The following is a 25,092-nucleotide window of genomic DNA, read 5'->3' as shown; positions in this document are numbered from 1 at the left end:
CTCCCCATCTTTCCAGGAACTAGAAATTTTATCTATGCTGATGACCTTGCCATAACTACTCAATCAAAATATTTCAAGTCCATCGAAACTACTCTATCACTTGCCTTAAATAGTCTAACCACATACTATACTAGCAATCAACTAAAACCAAACCCCTTGAAAACTCAGACTGGCCTTTTCCATCTTAACAATAAGGAAGCCAACAGGAAGCTACAGATTTCTTGGGAAGGCTCTAATATAGAACATTCCTGGAACCCAATCTACCTCAGTGTGACTCTTGATCGCACCCTTTCATATAAAACACACACAGAAAAAACAAAGGCAAAAGTGAATGCAAGAAACAATATACTAAGAAAGCTTACCTTCTCCAAATGGGGGTGCAGACTCTAAAACACTGAGATCTTCTGCCTTGGTCCTTTGCTATTCTTCTGCTGAATATGCCTGCCCAGTATGGTCCAGATCCTGCCATGCTGAAAAACTTGATCCAGCATTGAATGAAAGCTGCAGCTTAATTACAAGATGCCTGAAACCAACACCGCTAAAAGACCTGTATACTTTGGCTGGTATTGCACCCCCTTCAATTCGAAGATCTGCATTCTCAGCTGAGGAAAGAAGCAGACAAATGAATGATGAACGCCACCCACTATTCGGCCAGATCGCAGTGCCCCAAAGACTAAGAATAAATTAAATGAATACAAGGTTTTCAAGCCTTTCAATATTAAAGAAAAACCAGACGAACTATCTACTTCAGAATGTGAAAATCTCATTGACACGACATCAAACAGCCAAATAAAAGTTAAATGTAATGAAGTTTCATTAAAGAAGTTTTGGTGTGACTTAAAAGAAAAATATCCAAATTTATTAAAACAGGCAATTTGTTGTTTGTTGCCATTTAGTACCACATATTTGTGTGAAAGCGAATTTTTGCTCTGCACTGCGACAAAAACAAAATACATTAGTAAGTTGGATACCACTCCTGATATTAGAATTCATCTGTCCGCAATTAAACCAAATTTTGAAAGAACATTGAAAGAAAAGTTTAATCCTTCACATGAATTATCAGTCTGAATTAATAATATTTGCTTTTTCATTATTAATCTGTTTTTTTGGATTCTCAATAAATTTTTTTTTATTTGTTGTTTTATTTATAATCAGTAAAAATTGTAAGAGTTCAAACTTTTTTTTTTTTTTTTTAATCAAGGTGAAAAGGGTCCTGTGATTAAAATAAGTTGGGAACCTCTGACCTAGATGATACACCCCTGCAAAATGTTCACAAACAGTAATTCAACTATCTGGTTTGGTTCTGCTACCTCCCCATCAGCTTTTTAAACTTGCCACATAGCAAAATAACTCTTTAGGAATCTTTGGCTTCATCAGCTAGCCTTCTCTCATAATTAGCTTTGGCCTTCCCTACCATACCAGTCACCCTTCTTGCCTGTGCCTTATGGACATGATCACCTTTTTCTTTATAATCCTTCCATGACCTTTCTTTGTTTGCAACTCCTGTTTAATGAAGCTATTCATTCATCTAACTTCTACCTGATTTTTTCCATTTGACTCTATGTATACATTCAGATACTACTTTCTTCAAACACCCCTTGACCACCTCCCATGCACCACCAACATCTCTAACACTCCAAATTCTTATGCTAAGGCTCTGATGAAACCTCACTTTTCAGCTTGTCATAATCACCTGCATTGTAATTCCACATATATCATTCCTCACAGAAAATTCTGATCATGTAGTCTTGACCTGGCAATCTCACAGGTCAAGACTACATGATCATACTCTTCAAGTGGAAGCAGCATAGATAGATTGCTTAGAGTTAAGTTCTCTGATACAATGATCAGATCAAGCACTCTTGAACCTTGTGTCTCCTCTATTACAATATTACCATGAGAGAGAAGAAGATAGTGCAAGTGATGAAAGGTGATAAATCACTACCATCAAACTATTGATGGTAGTGATTTGTCACCTAAATTTCTCTCTCATCACAATCCTCTCTAAAAGTAATGGTTTTGAGAAGAGCATAGAAATAGCATAGATTTCGATAGCTGCAGGACTGACCCACGTGTGTTGATTTCAGTTAATCATTTGCTAAACATGGGTCAAATGAATGACTTTATGGTGTCATATAGTGTCTCTACACAAAGCTGCAATAGCAGTCAAAAAGGTAATAACTAAAGAGATGAGAGGAGGTTGAAGAATATCATGAAGAAAAACCGCCTCCTAAGTGTAAGGTATTTTCACAGGAGATGGAAGAACTAGGTGTGAATGTGTCTAAATCTACGACGTTGAGACGACTTCAACTGTATTTTAAATCACATGTGCCTAAGACAAAACCACTTATGACTTCAAAGCAAAAGGCAGCTAGAGTGCGATGTGTAAGCAAAGACTGTTGTGGGGTCAAGAGGACTGGAAAAAGGTACTTTTTGGCGATGAAAGTATATTTTTTGTGTCCCATGGTCATCAAGGGATATGTGTTTGGCATCTTAAGCAAGAAACATTTGATAAAGAATGCATGAAACATTTGGTGAAATTTGTAACCTCTGTCATGGTAGGGGCTTGTATGACCACAGAGGGTCTAAGTAGGGCGTGTGTGTATTGTATATGAAAGAGTCAATTCCAAAGTGTACCAAGAAATTTTTGAGCACTTTATGTTATTAGCATCAGAAGATTTATGCGATGGTGATTTCCTTTTTCAGCAAAGGTTCACCTCTTGTCACACTTCCAAGATCACTACTAGATGGCTCAAAGAAAGGCAAATCAGTGTAATTACTTAGCCGGCAAACTCACCAGATTTAAACTCCATTGAGAATTTGTGGAGAATTATGAAGAAAATGTCTTCAAAATGTTGCCTCAAGGGACAAAAAACGAACTTGTTTATAGTCTGCAGACCATATGGGCACGTTTTGTTAAAAAAAAACTGAACCACTAGTAAATAATATGCCCAATTACGAACAGTCATAAAAGCTAAGGGAGATGCAACAAAGTACTAATTATCATGTTGTTTCCCTTTGACTGTATTTGTGCATTTATTTTCGCATTATTTTAATATTTTGAACCATGTTAAAAATTATTCTAATTTTGTGAATGTTTTCAAATAACGGTTTTTGTATAATTTATATTACATTTTTATGTGTTTACATGGTTATAATATATTATAATAATTGTAATCTGCAAAATATGTAAATTTAGATGATGCTAATTCATATTTGGTAATAATTATTTTCTGTGCAATTAATTAGAATTGCAAATCATTCAACATTTTCTTTGATTATTTTAATTTTTTGATTCGAAGGTGTAAGATTTAAACAAAACAGCATTTCATATTACACAGCTGATTTTGGTCTCAAATGCTTTCAATATCAAAATAAAACTCCTTAACAAGGCTATTCCTTTATATGGGTTGTTAGAAACAATATTTTCCCTCTAAAATTCAAATTTAAATATATTTTTTTAAATAATGACAAAGTTAATTTTGTTTGATCTGAATGTTCTTAATGGTTATACTGCATCACTACTATATACAATTTTATAGTTGGCTATAAAAGCCACTCTAGAACAACTAAAAAAGTATGAAATATATTTTTTGTAGCTCCCCACCTCCAACAAAAATGTTAATGCAGAGTTACAAAACATCATAAATAACCATAATCACATTATATGCCACAAATAATTATTTTATAACTATTTTCATATTCTTAAACATTGGCATGAAGCACATTAAATAGTACTTAAAACAATTCAAACTTTTGTCATCCTCCGTGTAACTCCTCTCTTTCCATTATTACTCACAAGTTTGCTCCCCTCTCCACCCTACTTTATCTGTGCCTGATATGGCACAGCCCAAGAACTGACAAAGACAGATGATTAGGGAGGGTTACAAGCAGATGTGTCTTAGTGCAGTTCTTTCACTTTATCACCCAGTTTTGGAAATACTGAAGGAGAAAAGAGGGGTGGGCAGATGGGGGAGGGATGAGAGAAGAGATGACCAATTGGAAAAGCTTGTTCTTCTTGAACGATTCATTTAAGAAAACAACAGAAACAGTCATTTTATATCTTTGAGAGAGAAGTCTTTCAGTCTTTCTTTAGACCAACTGGAAATGATGTTCCAAATCATTAATTCTACAAAGCAGTAATAAAAAGTGCTGTTTGAGACTATTCTCTCTTTCTCCCCTCCAAGCTAGAAGTTAGTGTGTCCATCACTTTGCGTCTTGTGCAGAAGCACATATTTCCATACCTTAAAAAATTCTTCAAACAGAAACATTACAGAAACAGTACATTTGGCTCTTTTGAATTTATAAAAACATCAATCATAAAAGAAAAGAAAAATCTTATTTTAAAATATTTTAAGGCACTCTAAATGTTATTTTAAAGAAACCAGTGCTATTCACTTAATTATGTATTCACTTAATTATGTATTCAAAGCATTTGTAACTTTTAATCTTCTGTAGAATTTCCAGATAAGTTAAAATATCAATATTAGACATTTTCACTTATCTGGATTAATTAAATTACATAATTGACTCCATGGAGGTTTTTATAATAATAATAATAATAAAAATAATTATAGAAAGTTTTTTCGCTTGGTTATAAATTAATAAACTTGTCAAGAAATCTATATTCTTGTTTAATCCTTTATCTAAGTTTGTCTCTTTAAGAAAAACTTTTAATTCTGAGAAAGCCAGGTAGGAAAGAAAAAAGGCTAATTATAAAAAAGAATTTCTAAAACAAAACTGACCATTTAAAATATCTATTATTATCTTTGGGAGAGAGTTTTACACTTTATATGTTATAACTGTGTGTGTGCTGGTAGAATACATTTAGTTATTTAAGTAAGTACTTATATTGATATCTATGCTGTAATGGGAACTAGTTAACTAATATCTTATCACTTATTTTCTGAACTCTTGAGATGAAAGAATATGAATTTAATGAATGTTTTAATATATAGTGAAATTATATTTTTAACTTTTCATTATAAAAATGATATTCACTAAACAAGATAACTATATTTTTATTTAATGTATATTTTTATCTGTTTTTGTTTTTCTATTACACTTCAATTGCAAAGAAAATTTGTGTATGTTTTTAAGAAAATGAAGTTTTTTTGAAGTAGAAGTACACTATAATTAGCATTACTTCTCAAACTAAGCCCACAATTATTTCTTTCTTTTTTAATAAGTTTAATATTAATTATTCATAATAATTTTAGAAAATAATCTAATTTATAAAATACAGCTTAACTATAATACCAAAACAAGGTCAAAAAGTGTGAAATGTGAAAAAATAAGAAAATTCTATATCTCAAATCATTCTTCGTTTCAGTACTCTGAAATATTGCATACTGATCAAAACAAATATCAAGCTGCACAAAAATTAACTTCCCACCTTTTCAACACACACATAAAATACAGAAATATTCACAGGCTTCATTTTGATCTCTCTCTCTCTCTCTATCAAATACAGAAAAATCAAACTGAAAGCAGCCATACCAAGACTACAAGCTACAATGCTTCTTTCTTGCTACCCCCCACCCTCTCAACTCTCTCTCTAGTTTTCTATTGATGCAGCTAACGTCACAGAGCTAGGTCAGTGGACCCTCATCAATCAATGTCATAGTCACCCAGCTGCCAGATCACATCTCAGCTGGCAATTATTCTCTCCAAATCCCTTCAGCAGATGAACTACATTGCCATGGACCAAGTGTGAAAGAAGCCTAGGATGACATACTTAGCACTTATTGGTTTCTATTTTAAAAGATTACTGTCTGAAAGAACATGATATCATCGTACATCCCCTTTTTTAAAATAACACTGATCCATGTCTGAAACTAACAGTTTTATAATGCACTTTTGAAACAATAAAATGCTAAAATTTCTTCCTATCATTTTACACACATACATACATACATGCACATGCACACATAAAAAATCATTGAAATATAAAGAATATGTGTTTATTAGCTTAAAAGAAATAAAATCATGAAATAGCTTCCTTTTTCCCCCTCTCCTTATCTCTATTTCCTAAAAATCAAAGTCATTATAAATACTATCTTGTGAAAACTCGTTATAAAGACCTAGAATCATTTAAAGTTATTACGTTGCTGCCAAGATGAATCAGAAATGCTATTTCTGCTGTTATTAATATGGTAAGTTATTGCTAAGCACGAAACAAATATAGCAATCACTTCAATTATACTAAATATTTCATATAGTAGGTATTTGAGTAAATAAATTTACTCAAATACCTCAAAAAAAAAAAAAAGTAAATAATGTCTAATGTGATTTATATTTCAAAATTACGACACACACACACACACTTTGGTCTAGTAAAACAACTTCACAATACCAGTACGCACTTAATATATTTCATCTGAAAATAAATATGATTAATACAATAAGCAGTGTTAATATCATATTAAAACATATGAGACTTCACACAAGTTAATCATAATATAAAATGATTGTATAATAATGCAATGAGTATCAGAAATACAAATGCTGAGTTTATGGCATTCATTGAGTCAGTACACTCAAGAATTAGTGACATACATTTAACTTGGTTAATTATTTTTTTTTCTCTCCTGCCAGCAGATGATTATTTCCCTCAGGATGGAAGTGAAAATTAGCTATACACAGGATGGCTTTGAGGATATTTAGCACAAAACTGCAATAAACAGAATACCAATATTCAATAAGAACTTACTACAAACTTGGGAATGAAGAGGAAATTATTAGAAAATATTCAGAAAAAAATCAACATGGCAAGTAAAAAACTCACGATTTTAATGGCAGATTTAATTTCAAGGGAAGGTTTCAATCAAAAAGGGATATACGTGAAACTATAACATTGGTAATTATGAAAAGCTCCATGCTCAACATTTTTCATTACCACTGGATGAGGAAATGTAAAATGTACCAAGAGTCCAATGAATAAATAAAGCAAGAGTTGGATGTATGAACAGTGAAGTTAGGCAAACAATGTGATAAAAGAAGCTATTATGGAAGAGATATAATATAGCAGGTGATGACTACACACGAGGAGAACAAAATGCAAAACAGAAAGCTACAGCATGAGAAAGAAAGAGATTGGCCAATAAAGCCAAACAAAATACATGGGAAGATTTATATATTTTTATTTTTATTTTTATTTTTTTTTGCTAAATGACAAAGCAAGAGTAAGAATAAATGGGCATCAGTAATCTTAGGGAAGCAAATATTAGAAGCAAATGAACTAGAGATGAGGCATAGGAGGTTCATTTATCTCTGAATTTTACTATGATTCTTTTTACTTATGTAAAAGAAATCAGAGATGATAACTGTGACATGAAACTGAAGATATGGATATCTTAGATGTCTGGAATAATTACTTTTAAGCAACACAAGAAGTGACAAAAGAGAAGTAGAAATTTTTAAGTAAGAGGGGAGGGGGCTGAAAAGTTCTGATAAACACCTAGAACAAAAATTATATTAAAGCAGCTGACATAACCACAAGAAAGAACATATCTTAAAATCCTTTAACCCCTATGTTTCATCAAACTGTAATAATTTATTCTTTTTTCTTACAGGATATATAAGAAGATATGTCAAAGGTTTTGAAGAAATTCGAATACACGGAGGTGCGTGTAATCAACTAGATTGCCTGCTATACAGAAGCAGGCAATCTAGTTCAATAATAATCTATCTCTTAGAGCCTTACTTCACTCACTTTCTCATACCTCTTCTAGAGATATTTTCATGGGTGAAATGATATTCTGCTGAATTAGCTACCACTAGTCTTCTCCTTTGTCTTTAGCCTATGAACACATGAGCAACTGATATTAAAATCAGTTCACTATCCAACTTCAAACTTCCTGCACCAACTTCTCATCCTCCTCTTTCATAGCAACTTCATACTGTTTTCTCCAAGGATTACAATCTTCCTCAAAAATCATATCACCTTCTTCCTACTTAACTGCCCACAGAAGTGGTTTTATAATGGACATACACTCCTGCTAAAATGGCAGTCAATCCTAAACCTTCACCGAGTTCATTAGATATAGTTTCTTTCCCTCCCTCCATCAAGCACATGACACATTCATAGCATCACTCAGTGCTAAAGCTGACTTATTGCCAACCTTCTTCTTCTCCAATTTCTAAAAATAGGATCTATTCAAACAGTAAGTCACTCAGGATTCACAGCATATCTCAGGAGTCAGCCTAGGTGGAGTACTATGATAGCCTAATATATCAGTGGTATGTTCAGTTCCAGTCTTGGTAATATATAAACTTTTGTTAATATTATGGCTAATTTTTATCTTATAACTCCATCAATTTTGAAGCAAATATGTTAACTACTTATATATATATATATATATATATATATATATATATTAGTGCACTTAACAGTCTAAGAGACATAAAAGAAATAATTCATAATTTTATAGTGATACTTGACAATTAATTATTAGATACTTATTAATGAACATATTATTTTCACACGTTTTAGTTCGATTTAGTTCGAAAAGACTTACAGTATGCCCTGTATACCACTTTCATAAAAAAATTGTTAATACTTTGGATTCATCTGAAAAATTGCATGAATCTCAAAGTCAAAAAGCCTTAATAGTATATTTTGGTATGAGTTGGTTTTCTGAAGATGGAGAGGTTTAATTTTCCTTTAGTCATTTCTTAATTCAAGAAAGGGAGTGAAGCAAACCATTAGACTATTTGACAAATAAACTTTATGTTGAGATATTATTGGTAAGGTAATGTAGGAAATCAAAAAAGTGACTGTTGTTTTCTTGTATTTAAAACTGACTAAAGGAAAATTAAACCTCTCCATCTTCAGAAAACCAACTCATACCAAGATAAACATCCATGCCACTTTGCACTATTATATACCTCAAAAATTACACATTATCACAATTCTAGAAATGAGAGCTCATTCTTATTAATCATGAGGAAGAAGGTAAGCCAAAGAAGTGAAGTTCAATTTCTAACAAACACATTCCTACAAATTAGCTGTAATAAAATTACCATCTCCATACCTCTTGCCAGTCAATGGAATCAGCAACTGGTGATGAGGAAGTCAAATGTTTTATTTCTGTTCCCAATACTGGCTCTATTTCAGTAAGACTAGCCAAAATTTTTAAGGAATATAGAATATCAAACTTGTGTTTGTTACTTTTATCAGAATACAATCATTACTTTGATCCATTAAACCTAGACACAGTCCTCTGAAATAACCAGGAGTTTATCATGCATGGGAAACTGCAAGACCCCATATTATGAACAGATGAAAAAATCTAATAAACAACACATCAAGGAGAATGCTAGAAACATAGAACATCAAAGAAGTGAGGCCAAATCTCTGTCAGCATGAGTTATCTTCTGTTAATTCACATGATGCCTCCACAAAAAGACATCATGTTCTAAGTAATGGTTTGTAAATCCTACACCACTGTTATGACAAGACAGAAAAATTTGTTAGTTTTGGTATTTCGATAGACTGCCAAATTTTTCTGCCTTGTTAGCTTCTTATTCTTATTAGCTATATTAGCTATAATGTAAAAACAAAAGCATGCTAACATGCACAACCATGGGCACATTCTCAAAAAGAATTGAAATTATCAGATTCCTAACAAATACTGTGTATGATGTCCCCATGCTAATCGTTTACTATTTGTTGATTGATACTTTTTATACACCTAAACAGCCCCATGTAATACTGACAAAATTAACAGCACAGTTAATAAATCACTAGAAGTTTTTGTATTTAGTTTATTCCAGTTACAGTTCATATTATGAATATGTTTGTGTGTATATCACAACTTATAGTTCTGAGATAGGATCCTTTATAGTTGTAGTCTGAACACTGACAATGTGCAAAACAAATAGATGAAACTTAATGAATCACATGACAGCTACCTCCCCCATGACAAAATTCATCTCAACTAAAGACAATCAAAATATCCATTTAGAGGGCAAAGTCTGACTGTCAACTTCTCGTGGTGCCCTCTGGATGATCTAACAACAGCAGCATTTCTTTTTTTTTCCCCACATCATGGAGACAAATTTCAGTTATTATACCTATGCTACCGCGTACGGGATAGCCGACGCGACTCTTGATTTGGAAATGATGTCAGAGTTGAGAAATGAGCAAATCATTCCACCCATAATAATAATTACAAAAAATATTAATATCATCCAATATAATTTAAATGGTATTGTTACTCCAGCAAGCAAAGAAAAAATAAACGAACTATTACTAGTAGCTGACAAACATGATGCTGATATTATCTGCATCCAGGAAACCAAACTTCCACAAACCAGCAGACTAAACATTACAAACTATAATATGATATGACAAGATAGGCCTACAGATTAAAATGGAGGAGGGCTTCTGACACTAATCCGAAACTTGTCATATAAAGTTGTTGAGCTAGACATAGTAGCAAAAGGAACTGAAATACAAGGAATCCAAATACTGGAACCAAGTAAAAAGCCATTAAACATATTCAATTGTTATCATCCTCCTGACAAACCTGGACCAAATCTTTCCAGCCTATCCCATCTCATTGAAGAAAACTCCATTATCTTAGGAGACATGAATAGCAAACACCTGTTATGGTGTTCTGAGGAAATAAACCCAAGAGGAGAACTTGAAGAAAACTTGAGTAATTTCTTAGATGAAACAGGACTAATAACTCTCAACAGTGGAGAACCCACTTACCTGTCTCATTCTTATGGTACAAAAGATGCCCTAGATATTACTGCGGTATCTCCAGATCTTCACAACAAAGCTATTTGGTCTGTTTTGGAACCAGTAGGAAGTGACCATACCCCAGTATTAATCAATCTGAACCCAAAAAAGAAAATATCATTGGAACTTTCAGAAGGCAAATTGGGAGAAATACAAGGATGAAGTAAGTAAAATGCTGAAAGATCACACATATCATGATGACTTAGACAAAGACTACATAACTTGGAAGAATACTATCCTAAATGCAGCAAAGAAAAGTATCCCAAAGGGCTATAGGAGAAAAGTTATTTCAAACTACACAAAGGTTCACCAGGAACTTGCCAGTAAAATAACTAAACGAAATGAATTATTTAACATCTTAAAAATTGGAAGCTTTCCAGAAACCAAGATCGAGTACAACAAGATAAATGCTGAAATTAAACAAAAATATAATATACTACAAAGAACTAGGGGGGGGGCCAAGAATTTTGCCACAGCTTAAATCCAAACACTTCAGACACCAAACTTTGGAAACTGACTGCTAATTTACAAAGAGACCTACCAAAGAACACGATAAAGGTTCCAAATGGAAATATCAAAATAGGAGACAGGGAGATCGCAAATACATTGGCCTTTCATTTTCAAAATATAAGCAAACTAGAGATGAATACTAGGAAAGACCATCAAATATCAAAACAGGCTTGACAGGAGAAAAACGCTGCAAATTCCCCAAAATATAAAAACAAATTATTCTAGGATCCATTTACAATCTCTGAATTGAGAGATACCTTGGAGAGATTAGATATAAATAAATCATGTGAACCAGATAACACAAGGAATTATGATCAAACATCCTCCTTCCCTAGCCCTAGATTGGCTACTTCGCCTATACAACAATAGCCTAAAACAAGGAAAAGTCTGAAAAACTGGAAGACAGCCACAATCATACCAATCTTAAAGCCTAACAAACCTCAAGACCAACCAGGAAGTTATAGACCAATTTCACTGACTTCAATTCCAGGCAAATTGATGGAAAAAATGATACTCCAAAGTTTGAATTACTATCTAAACAAAAATAGTATACTACCACATTTTCAGGCTGCCTTTAGAAGAAATCACTCAACAACTGATCAACTTTTCTACTTAACCCAGACAATTCAAGATAACTTCCAGACCAAACCTACCAAATCCACCATTGCAGCTTTTATAGATTTTAGCAATGCCTTTGACAAGGTCTGGAGGCAGAAACTCTTTTCCAAACTTTGTCATATTGGAATAGAAGGGAAAGTTCTAAACTGAATTTATGACTTTCTAAGAAATAGAACAATTTGAGTTAGAATAATAAGACAGAGACTATCTCAAGGCAGGCATTCTGAGTCCATTCCTTTTTTCCATCTACTTAAACGACTTAGATAAAAATATAAATAAAGAAACAAAGATAGCTATGTTTGCTGATGATTTGGTCCTATTCTCAGCTCACAACAACCTAGAAACAGCAGAAGGTCACTTAAACAAAGTCATTGAAAGTTTATCTAGATACTTTGAAAACCAAAAAATAAAATTAACCCCCTAAATCAGAAATTTGTGTATTTACCATTATTAATAACCACCTCAGAAAGTGGAGACCAAAGATTAAGCTAAATAGCCAACTAATTACCTTTAATGAAAAACTCCAAATACTTTGGATTACTCTGGATCCATCACTAAGCTTCAATAAACATATCAACAATGTTGCAGTCAGAGCAAAAAGAAGACTAAATATCATGAAAAGTATCTCAGGTAAAGAGTGGAGAGCCAATGCTAAAACCTTAAAATTCACATACATCTCTATTATCCGACCCATAATGGAATATGCTTTGCCTATCTGGATGCAAACATCACAAACCAGTTTAGACAAGCTTATAAAAATTCAGAAAAATGCAGCTAGAATCATATGTGGACCAAGGAATACAACTCCTGAAAAAATAGCAGAATTCGAATCCAACCTTGTTCCTTTAAAAATTAGATGGCAAGAAAATCTTACTAAATTCGTACAAAAAATAGCCAACCTTGCACGTCATAAAACAAGTGAACTTTTTTAAAAATTGGCAACCAACAAACAGAATAAAAAAAAAATCAACAATGCATGAAATCATGGAAAATAAAATTCCATGATTCGGATTGTCCAAATAAAATAGCAAACTACCCAGCATTTCCTCCAAATCAAGACAGGAAAAATATAGTTATCAACTTTGAAATAGAGAAAAAACACGAGAAAAAAAGTCTAGAAAACGCTGAAATCTTGAGATTATTAGCTCTTTCAAAAAATAATGGAATATGGACTGACTCAATAAAGATATACACAGATGGCTCCAAAAATCCAAATGGCAATTCTGGGAGTGGCGTACTCATCTATGGCTCTCAAAATATAGAACTAAAAACAACTAACAGTATTGGATGCAACTTATTTCATGCAGAATTAATAGCCATTAACAGAGCACTGCAACATTTGCTTAAAGAAAACCCAAAGGAATTTATATTTTTCACAGATTTCTTAGCAGCCCTTCAAGCCATTAAGAACTGCTACACTAGCCATCAAGAAATACTTAGCGACATAGCAAAAAACATAAACAAACTACATAAGGATTCCGAAATAATTTTCCAATGGATCCCATCCTATGTGGGATTAAAGGGAAATGAAACTGCAGATGAAGTAGCAAAACTGGCTGCAACATCCAGTGATACCACCGATTTCAATCTTTTTAAAACCACTCAAAAAGAAAACAAAAAGAACGATTCTCCAGGACATGACTCACCACTGGTATTCAGCAGAAAAACCAGGAGCTAGCATCAACTCCAAGTTTAATCGTTGTGCCACTACCATGATCTCTTGCCTCAAGACTGGCCACACAAGACCAATCAAGTTTAGCAATGGCATAAAAGTCTTCCTCATCTGCAAAATCTGTAACACCAAGGAAGCATCGGCAATGCATTTACTAAATTGTATGAATATTTCCAAATGTAAACTTCATAACAACCCAGAAAAGGTGCTATATAAAATACATGAATTTGACCTCTATGATCTGGTGTAATAATACCATGGGATTTGAGGGAAAAAAAAAAAAAAAAAAAAAAAAAACAATCCTGCTCACAGCAGGATTCAAACTTGCCTACTATTTGGAGAGCAGATCAGCTAACCACTTAACTAATCAGGTTGGCAAATTGGTTTAAGTTTGTTTTTATTTGTTTTAGTGTTTCTGTTATATGCCTGTGTTTTGCAATATAGGGTGAGGTTACATTGCAATCTCTTCTATTGCAATCCAGATAATCATCACCAAGAGGTATTTTCTCATGGTTTCGACAACAACATATGTGACACTAATGATCTCTCTCTCTCTCTTGTTTGTTTTTCATAGAAACCATATATACTTTGATTCAATTCAACATCATCATATAGGCAGATAGCTTACAGATTAACATGATTATGTTTTGCAACAGGCTTCCAGGACCTATGTACTGCGACTTCTTGAAAAAACCTGGCAGACGCATCTTCCATGATGTGCTCAATAATGTTCCCTTGTCATACAGTAGAAACGTGGTTCATGCATGACAGAGCTCCACTACACTTCAGTCATGATGCCTAAGGGTATTTTGATCAAAGGCTGCCTTAAAGATAGATTGGTTCAGATTAGATATATTACACAGCCTTCTCAGTCACCTGACTTGAATCATGTGGATTTTTATATGTGGGACAACTTGAAATCATTGGTCTACCTGGCCTTATTCATGAGATTGTCAGTGTTGAGGGATCTAAACATATGCATTTAGTAAAGGATGTCATTTTCAACACTTGCTGTGAGGTATATTCACCTTAGCATTTTTTTTTTTTGCCAGTTACAGAGGGATTCATGCTTATTTCTTGATGACTTCTATCTGCATTGCAGGTTACTGGCATTTGTGCTACTATTACAAATGTTAGTATCTTAGAAATGTAAGGTTTCCAGCTCCTTGTTTACTGGGACCTTTTCATAGTTTTGAGTCATATAATATACCTTTAAAGTTTATAACAGAGGATATGGAATCACCCTGTATATCATTCTCACATACAAGAGGTTTCAGAAACATGTTCATACTTTGCATGTTCACACTTGATAAAATGAATGGATATACTGATAAACTGAGCCTCTGTAGCTCAGTCAGTATAAATGAAGCCCTTTGGTCAGAAAGACCTGGGTTTGATTCCTGTCCATGATGTGAGGGAACCCTTTATCTGGTCTCTTTCAACTAAAGATGAGTTAGCCAGTGTCATATCGAGGTAGGGTTTTTTCCACCTGGAAACTCAGGTTTTTCATCCTCCAGAACAGGCAAGCTGGCCCCATGAACAAACACATGCATTGACAGACATAGGACACATCATGAGGCATAATGCCAACAACCTTATCCTCAAGAAGTTGCAGTTGTGAAGTCCACAGCTAAAGAACCTCAATGGTTTGTGAAAAGATTAAGACAAGACAAGACAATCAAATGCTACAGATAATTAAAACATCTTAATATTCCAGTAAAAAATGTGCATTTAATCTATTATATATCTCTGAAATGACCACATAGTGAAATTCAAAAGAAACTACTGAGCAACAGTTTATTCTGGATATCATTCTCTTTAATTATAAAAATAATTCATTTTTATTATAATAAATAATAAGTTTATCTTACCGAGTAAATCTACGCCATTCCTCTACAAAAGTCCTGTTAATTATGTACAATGTAACTCCAGGTGATAATTTCTGCCAGGATGGTCGACCTTTATCTAAGTATAAATCCTGAAGACAAGCCTTCTGTTCTAATGCTTGATTTCTATGCCTATCACGGGTCTGTTGATCTTCTTCTTTTTGCACCTAAGTAGTGTACGTTTATTAAAAAAAAAAATTACTTTTTGAGTCATGCTGAAATTAAGTATTCAGTACATTTATTTTTACTGCAAAGGTTAAAACAGGATGTAGATCAGCTGCTGTTTATATTTTTATAAGCTTAGAGAAAGCAAAGAAACGAAGGATGCCAGTTCAGTAAACAGCACCCATGAAAGTATGAACAGTCTAAGATTGCAAATGGAGTGTGCCTATATGAGAGAGAGAGAGAGAGAGAGAGAGAGAGACATCCAATTAATTAACTGACCTCTTCTGGATATCAAGAATTTTTAGAGGGATTTATGTGAAGAGTATTCCAAGGATAAGTGGTTTGAAATTTGTACAGGCTTTGTAGCTGTACAGTCACAGGTAACACCTTGATTAGAAAAGGATATCAAGTCTTGTGGAAGACAGGCATGATGTACAATACATCTGTGCTGGAAAAGACCATAGTTAAATATTATTGTTATTCAGACCTCCATGGAGTCAAAAGACTCATCGTGGTAGGTCCTTCCTAGGAAACACAAAGTCTATCATACCACTCCTTGAACTCAGTGACTGCTCTTGCTCTCACTACTCTATCAGGCAATGCAAAGAAACCACTCCTCACCCTCTTGCTCACAGCTTCCTTTCATAACTTCCAGAGATGGCCCTAGTTATTGCTCTTCCCACTGTTCCACCAAGAACTCCCCAGTGTCAACCTTGTAACTACCTCTCAGCAGGTTAAAAGTCTCAATGTTACCTCTCCTTCTATTCACCAAACTCTGCAGTCCACATTCCCTCAGCCAATCCTCATAACTAATATTGTACAGTCTTGAAACCATCTTTGTTGTCTGCCTCTGTATCCTTTCCACAGTTAATTTATCTCCTTCAAATCCTTGGGACAAAATTTGAGAACAATAGTCTAAGTGTGGTCTGATCAGGGTCTTATACAATGTCATAGTGAATATTGTGTTGAATTTTCTTGGGAATAAGCTGAACAACTGTTCTTGTTACATTTTTATTATGGAAGGAAGGGAAAAAAATAGTGCCAATACATAAGGGAGCATTCAAATCAGTAGGGGTAGAATATAGGACACTTTGTGTATTAGACACTGGTGGCAGTGAAAGTGTTGGTGAGGCTGGTTGGAGATAGAATACAAATTGAGAATAGGATTATTTCCAGAGGACAGCATAGGTTTATTAACCACCTAATGTGCATGGAGCTAAAGCATGTCAATCATCTTAAACATCATATCCATGTTAAGTCAGTGGAATATTAGTGGTATTGCAAATTTAATAGGCACCTTGCATCCATAGCAACTTTGGCATGTATCAAAGTCGGTTTGGTGGTAAAGGGAAGGTCTAGTTTCGGTGGACTATTATGTTTTATAATAGGTTCAAAATTATACTTGGACAGAGGTGATGCTTATACAGTATTTTTTTTTTTTTTTCTAAATTTTGTAAAGCATTTGATGAAATACCACATAGGCTGCTGTTTTTATATGAATCCCATCCATGAAAGGCTGTTAGCCTATAATAAATTAGTATTAGTACTATAGGTGATCTGAGAATTAGATAATCCAGAAACATTTGGTTTATAGAGACCAAGCATGGAACTTTTTCATGCCAATTGAGGTCTTCAGTAAGTATAGTCATGGTCTCACAGGCGAAGAAATTCATCTTCCACCTTAAAGACTCACAAAACATCTATGCTCACAACCTCACAACCTGTTAGTTGAAGAATTGATATGCTAACCATTCAGCTAATTCGAGTGCTATTTAATTTATATATTGTGGATATAGATCAAATTTTGAGAGTAAATATTTAATTCTTTGCAGACAATGCTAAAAGAAAAATTTTATTAATGACAGAAACTCTGTTGTGCTTTTTCTACATGAGGATTTGAACAGGTTGGTGTTTTGAGTAGATGAAAAGATATGCTCAGTGTTATTATGCACTTTAAGCCAGAGGCAATGTAATGAGGTGTAATGGCATTAGTAGAACTTTGCTTTGGAGGAAGTGGGAGATATAAGGTGTAATGGATAGTGATTTTGAGGTACAGGGGATGCTTTGGAAAAGTTGTAAAGGTTACTCAGAGAATTGCTTTCATAATATAAATGATGCTGGCAGGTACAGATAGGAAGATGATAGCACCATGTACAAGGTACTGTTCCCACATCTTGATTTTCTCTGCACGATTCAGATGATTAAATAAAATTAGAGAAAGTCCAGAGCTAAGTGAGCTTTGCAGGCCTGGTTAGCAGTCAAGTGGTTACCATATCTGCTCTCCAACCAAACAAGCTGTGTGTTCAAATCCTAGTATGGGCATGGGTATTTTTGAATGTGTTTGTCAGAGATGAATTTAGATCTGCTTGTTGGAGGGTTGAATTAGCTTGAAAAAAAAAAGTACCATGTTTGGTTTCTGGAGCAGGATTTCTGGATTATCGTAGCCCATTAATGGTACGGTTGTCAGTGGGATTCACATTTAAAAAAAAAAAAAAAATTACCAAGACTTTCAGTAGCTCTACAGAACTTGGTGGATAGGCAGAGAATGGAATGATATAATTAAGACGTAAATTGGTAAGAGCAGCCATCAGATAGACATAAGGGAATTATTGCATGAATAATAGGTGTGGGCCAGAGAGTTCATCCCTGGAAACTGGACAGTTTTAATTCTGCTCAGATCCTAACTTTTGACATCATCTCTGAAATCTATTACTATTACTACCCCAAGACCTCATGGAGTCAAAGACTCATCTGGGAGGTCCTTTTATCACACACACACAACTCATCATACCGTGCCTTGAACACATTCAAACTCCGTGCAGACACCACACTCTCAGGCAAGGCATTCCAATCATTCTGCACGAAAAAAACCTGCCACTCACACCCTCTTTATACAGTTTCCAGGGATGACCTCTGGTTCTGCCCGATTTCCCACTATTTTTTGTAGAACTTCCCCAGCATTGATCCTATAACAACCCCTTAATAACTTGTAGGTCTCTATCATATCTCCCCTCTTCCTCCTGTCCACCAGACTCTACAAGTTGCATCTTCTCAATCTTTCCTCATACTCGACATTCCAGAGGTTTAGTCAATCGCCTTTGCACCCTTTCCAACATCTCTTCATCCTTCTGAAAATCAGATGACCAAATCTGGACATAATATTCCATGTGTGGCCTAATCAAAGCCTCATACAATGGAACAAGAATCTCCCTACATCTACACGTCAATGTCCTCCGCTTCATTCCCAGAAGCCTTTGTGCCGTCTTCACAATTTTGGCTATGTGTGTCCCCTAAATTTCAGATCCTTATTCACTATCACCCCTAGATCTCTTATTTCTTCCACCTCCAACAATATATCCTCACCAAGCATAAATTCTGCATCCCATCTTTGTCTTCCAAATTTTAAAACCTTACATTTTGCAACGTTGAACTCACATCTCCATTTCCGTGCCCAATCACTCAATTTATTCAAGTCTTCTTGTAAGGCCACAACATCTTCACTACTCTTCATGGTTCTTTGCATCATCTGCAAACAACTGAATATCTCCATCCAAATCTTCACCTATATCGTTAATATACAAGTTAAACAGTAATGGCCCCAAAACAGACCCCTGAGGCACTCCACTAGTGACTTTCCTTTTCCTGGATATCGCTCCCCCATACACAATTTGTTGATACCTATCAGATAGCCAGTCTCCAATCCAATGCACTAATCTAATATTCAACCCCACTGCTCTAGTTTGACTATCAATTTATCATGAGGTACTGTATCAAAAGCCTTTGCGAAATCTAAGTATATTACTGTGTATCCTTCTCCGCTGTCCAAGGAAGCAGTCACTTTATTGTAATAAGTAGATTACTAAAACATGACCTCCCTTTAGCAAATCCATGCTGTCCATCAAAGATAATACCATTGTTGTCAACCTAACTCTGGATCCTAGTTCTCACAAGCTTCTCCAACAATTTAACTACAACACCTGACACACAGATAGGCCTATAGTTTGATGCTTGAGTTCGCTCACCTTCTTTATGAAGTGGCACAATCTTGCCCTCCTTCCACTCCTTAGGGATTTGACCAAGTGCAAGACTCGTATTAAAAAAATATGTCAAGACAGGTGTCAACTCCCTGGCACATTCCTTCAGAATACGTGGCAATATATTATCAAGTCCCACGGCCTTATTAACATCTAGTTTACTCAACTCCCCATACACCTCTTGCTCACTTACAGTCAGTCTCTCCTCCCCATCATCTACTGCTCTCAATCTCTTCATGAAGTCATATTCACAAGATTGAATGACCTTTATGAATTGCTCATTAAGTATCTCCACCGCACATTCTGCAACAGCTGTCTTTATACCATTTTCTCCTATCAATGTCATCCTTCCATAATCATTCTTTCTTTTGCTGGCAACATATCGAAAGAACTCCTTAGGATTCTTTTTGGCTTCATTAGCTAACTGCTGTTCATACCGCTCTTTAACTACCCTCACCAACCAAGTCACCCTCCTTGCCTGGTCTTTGTAGACCTCATGGAATTGGTTAGTTCCACTTCTCTTATGCTGCCTCCACAATGCCCTCTTTCTCTGTATCACATGCTTAATCTCTTTATTCATCCATCTCACACTTACCTTATTTAACCTTCTCACCCTTGGAATACACTTAGACATTGCATCTACTAGATAGTTTTTGAAAATCCAATCCCCCAAGTGGCATTGATCTCTTTTCCAGTTAACTCCTCATTCCATGCTACACCCGCAAGCTGTCTCCTGAGCTCTTCATAATCACCACCCTTGTAGTTCCACATATACCCTTTTCTCACAGAGGTCCTCACACTGCTAGCAACCACCCAGGGTAATCGCCTCATAGTCACTCTCACCAATTGGTGGATGATTTGACACCTCATTTATAATTATATCCTCTGATGAGATGACCAAATCCAAGACCCTCAATCCTCGTGTGCCCTCTGTTACATACTGTCTGAGGTAGTTATCCCTCAAAAACTCAAGAAACTCATTTTCTTTACTTCCAGTTGCTATTTCATCATTCCAGTCTATATTGCCATAATTAAAATCACCCATAATGATCACCCCTTTTCTTATTTGCTTGACTAATTTGATTATACAGTTCATTATCGCCACCATCCACATTGCCTGTCTATAACAACATTCAACCAAGTATTTGATTCTATTCACCTCTATCTCACACCATACTGCCTCAAAACCACTGGCACTATTTCCCTCTTGCATCTCTACTTTGTATGGACATAACTCTTTCTCTATCATCAACAGCACTCCTCCTCCCTTTTTACCCCCTTCTATCTTCACGAAACACATCATACCCTTCCATCTCTATTCCTGTCAGGATGTCGTCCTCTTCCAACCATGTCTCACTTATTCCAACAATCTTTGGGTGAACAGAAGCAATTAATGCAACCATTTCATCTGCCTTGTTTCTTATACTTCTAGCATTTGTATACAAACACAACAGCTCATTTCAGGATCTGCAGCTAGTCCCACTGATACCACTCACTTGATGCGATCTCTCCATGCTCGACTGGGACAATTTCCCTCTCTGCTTATTCATTTTAAAACCCTTTTCAATTCCAACTGTTTCCTCTTGATCCCAGGTCATCCCATTGATTTCCTGTCTACACATACTCTCACCTCCTCTTGGAGCATCCACCTTTCTCACGCTGTGTACTCCTGTCCACTCTGAGCCTCCCCGTTTTCCCTGCTCCTCTTGCACACCCATTCTCTCAGGAAGAGGAATTTGATCTTGTCAGAAGATCTACATGTAATCAATGGTATTGATAAGTGGATCAAAATCTTTTTTCCAATAAAGAACAGAAGTATTTTGATAGCATTAAGTTGACTAGGTTATCCTTACCAAACTTAAGAATGTCAGTATTTACAGCAGTGAATCTTGGAATATTTGAGTACTGCAAGGAATGAGGCCACTCTACACAGTTATTCTATTTCCATGAAAACTAGGTAACTGTGTATTTAACACCAATCACTGACAGTCATGTAATCTTCATAAAGTCCTCAGACTCTGTAAAGGTGCCATGTAATAATAATAACAATAGTTGAAATCTTGTTTATAAATCTTCTAGTTTTTGATGTAAGAAGAAGAATTACTTGCAAAGGCAGCAGAAAAAGGCTAAAGACAGATGTTTAACTACCTTATAAATAGCACAGCCTGTACAAGCTGCTACTACTACTACTAGCCTAAAATTGCACTAAACAAGACAATACAGTCTGGAAAATCTAGTGAAATAATTAATTTTTTTTTTTTTGTAATTTCTTCACCGAAGGATTGGATTTCATTTAGAGTTCTGTTTAATTTCTTAACATGATTGTTGTGTACGGTTATCGACAGATGCGTGTACAATGATTCAGTAATAATAAAAGAGTTACTTTCCTAAAGTACCCTTCTTTATTTTGCTCTACACACACAGCATGTCCTCTGCCAGTTTTATTGATACTGTCATTCCATTATGTGTGTGTGTGTGTGTGAGAGAGAGCGAGAGAGCTTTGAACTTATTCTTAATTACATTTCAAGCAAAAAATTGGCCATATGTGTCAAGAATGGTAGAAAATTAGGTTATAATTTTGCCTCTAATTTAAAAAAATGGCATGTAGGTAATTTCATGTACATAATTATTTTAAAGACCAAGAGTATATACTGGGAGTATGAAGTTTATCAGCTATCCAGGTGGATAAATTGAAAATGTCTTAGGTCACTGTTGACAGTAAATATTTCACTGCTTCCAATGCAATCTGTGGAAATTGAAAAGAGAAGTTAGAAAAATGACCTCGCTGTTTGGATAGTAATAATAATATTACTATAGTAATATGAGTCTTTTGTCATAAGGGATACATTTCTGCCACTGAACATTCCATGGCAGTAGAGAATTCCAAATTTAGAATTCCTCTGTCCAGTATATGGCCAACAATCAATTTACAAGCACACAAAACAATGGCCAAGCATGCAGCAAATACACAAGGCATGTCACTTATATGATTTGCTTTCATTTCTGGATTGTTCTTGTTTTTATTATTTTTTTTTTTATTTTTTTTTAAAATAACTGGTTTTGGTGAGTTTTCAGAATTTATTTTATGCTTAGTTTCTAGTGCTTCATCTTAATGATGTTTTCAAATAATGAACAGTAGAATAAAGACTATATCAATGTTGTTCTTTCAATACTAACAATATTATTAAGGAGTGTTTTAATTAGTAGATCTTTATTATCAGAATAAACAGAACAAATAAAGGCACCATAATTAAATCTTCCCAAAACATTTCAAATACACTCCAGTAGCTAGGACATAATTTACAACCTCAAACAAATAATACTTGCACCTACATCAAACCTAGCTATTTTTTTTTACTCAGTTTCCACTCAACTCACTTTAACCAATTAATGATTTCTCTTCACCTCAGTAGTGGCCCCATTACCACTTCTGAATCCAAATGTACTTGCTTACTTCATTCTGTTTTCTTCATTTACTGTCTATATCAATGCCCTAACCCAGCAATGGAGAAACTCATTCGCACTTCATGCAGTCTGTTGTGACTGCATTGTTTGGGTTTTCAACCATAGGATCCATTGGGAAAAGACCAAACTTCTACATAGATCTTTATATAAACATGAATGTTTATATCAAGAGTGCTGAAGCCCTACTTCACAGACCAAATATAAACTATAATGACATTCTTGCTATTCCTAAAGTACGGGAAATTGTCATACAAAATTGCGTAAAATAATTTTTATATATGTTATCTTATTTTAATGTAATCGTTTTTTTTCCCCTCCAGATATATTTTAATATAATTCTATAACACATATTGGGATTCCATCGTAATCATGTGCCCTAACTGTATGTTATTCCTAGTATTGTTGGAATTAACTGCACTGAAGATGTCCTAAGATACTTAGGATGAAATATTTACTTATTAAAATTTATTACTGTGGTTATTACGTGTGTTTGTTTAGTCATATATTTATTAAATCCACTAATATTTCACTGGTTTTTCTAACCAGGATCATCATCAAAGCACTATTATACTGTGATAGGCATAGAGAACTTCTTCTTCTTCTTCTTCTGCAGCTTCTCCCACTTAAGTGGGGTCACTGTTTGTTATGAGTCTCCTCCACACCTTCCTGTCTTGGGCTGTCACCACATCCAAGTTCTTCATCTTCAAGTCCTCTTCTACCAGCTCCCTCCATCTCTTCTTTGGCCGCCCACGCTTCCGCCTTCCTTGCACATCCATCTGCATGACCCTTCTTCCCACATATTCGTCCTCCCTCCTCATCACATGACCAAACCATCTCAACCTTGCCTCCTGTATTTTCGCTCCTAAGTTCGTAACTTTCACTGTTCCCCGGACATAGTCATTTCTCAGATGATCCTTTCTGGTCACACCGCACATCCACCTAAGCATTCTCATCTCTGCTGCTTCCATCCTGCTAATGTTATTTTTCCTCAGGGCCACAGTTTCTATAGCATATGTCATAGCTGGCCTCACTACTGTCCTATAAATTTTGCCTTTCAGATTGATCGGCACCCTCTTATCGCATAACACTCCAGCCATCTCCCTCCAGTTCCTCCAACCTGCTTGTATCCTGCATCCCACTTCCTTCTCACCTCCTCCATCTTCTTCCACTGTCGAACCTAAGTATCTAAAGTCTCTCACCTTCCTGATGACATTTCCTTCCAGTTCCAGGTCTGTCTCCTGGCCACCGCCCACTGCGCAACACATATACTCTGTCTTACTTCTGCTCAGTCTCATACCTCTCTCTTCCAGTACTTTTCTCCATCTTTCCAGTTTAGTTTCCGCTTCTTCTCTTGAATCTACACACAGCAAGATGTCATCTGCATACAACATTGTCCAAGGTGCATCTTCTCTCACCTCCTCTGTTACCACCTCCATCACAATATTAAACAGAAACGGACTTAATGCTGACCCTTGATGCAAGCCAACTGTTACTTGAAAACTTTCTGTCTGTCCCAAACAGGTCCGAACACTTGTCTTCACATTTCTGTACATTTCCTGCACCAACCTGACATATTTCTCCGGCACCTTCTTCTCCCTCAGACACCTCCAGACTTCTTGCCTTGGCACTCTATCGTATGCTTTCTCCAGATCAATAAATACCAGATGCAGCTCCCTTTGTTTCTCTCGATATTTTTCCATCATCTGTCGTAACCCAAAGATAGGCATAGATATCAACTAATTAGTGAGTAGGTATTCTGTCAGTCAAGATCCATAGCAGACCTTGGCTACTACATCACTTCTCCCCTGGAAACATGCAACAGAAGGGTTTGGAGAAACCTGTACTGTTGTACTCAACACTTCCAGAGTATATGATAGTCAATCATTGAGGTCTTCTCAGCAAACTGATATCCTATGGCCTGCTTTCCACCCTTTGTAGTTGAGTCACCAGTTTTATCTTGATTTATATTAAATCTGATTTATCAGATTTCAT

The 25,092-nt window shown here is 35.2% G+C and overlaps 1 protein-coding gene across 3 annotated transcripts in view; it reads right to left on the bottom strand.

Moving 5' to 3' along the window:
* LOC150105315 (ubiquitin carboxyl-terminal hydrolase 48-like) overlaps positions 1 to 25,092 on the bottom strand; it is a 776,830-nt gene that overhangs the window by 256,419 nt on the left and 495,319 nt on the right. For all 3 annotated transcript variants that reach the window (XM_090394693.1, XM_090394696.1, XM_090394694.1), the window contains one exon: positions 15,422 to 15,603. In XM_090394693.1, the coding sequence (XP_090250819.1) occupies positions 15,422 to 15,603 (182 nt within the window). The remainder of the gene's footprint in view (positions 1 to 15,421; positions 15,604 to 25,092) is intronic.

The sequence above is a fragment of the Typopeltis vanoorti genome, chromosome 6 (genome assembly GCF_054136105.1).
Source record: "Typopeltis vanoorti isolate ZY-2024b chromosome 6, IOZ_Tvanoo_1.0, whole genome shotgun sequence".
Taxonomy (NCBI): domain Eukaryota; kingdom Metazoa; phylum Arthropoda; class Arachnida; order Uropygi; family Thelyphonidae; genus Typopeltis; species Typopeltis vanoorti.
The sequence above is the reverse complement of the archived record's forward strand: the minus strand, read 5'-3'. Positions and strand labels throughout refer to the sequence as shown.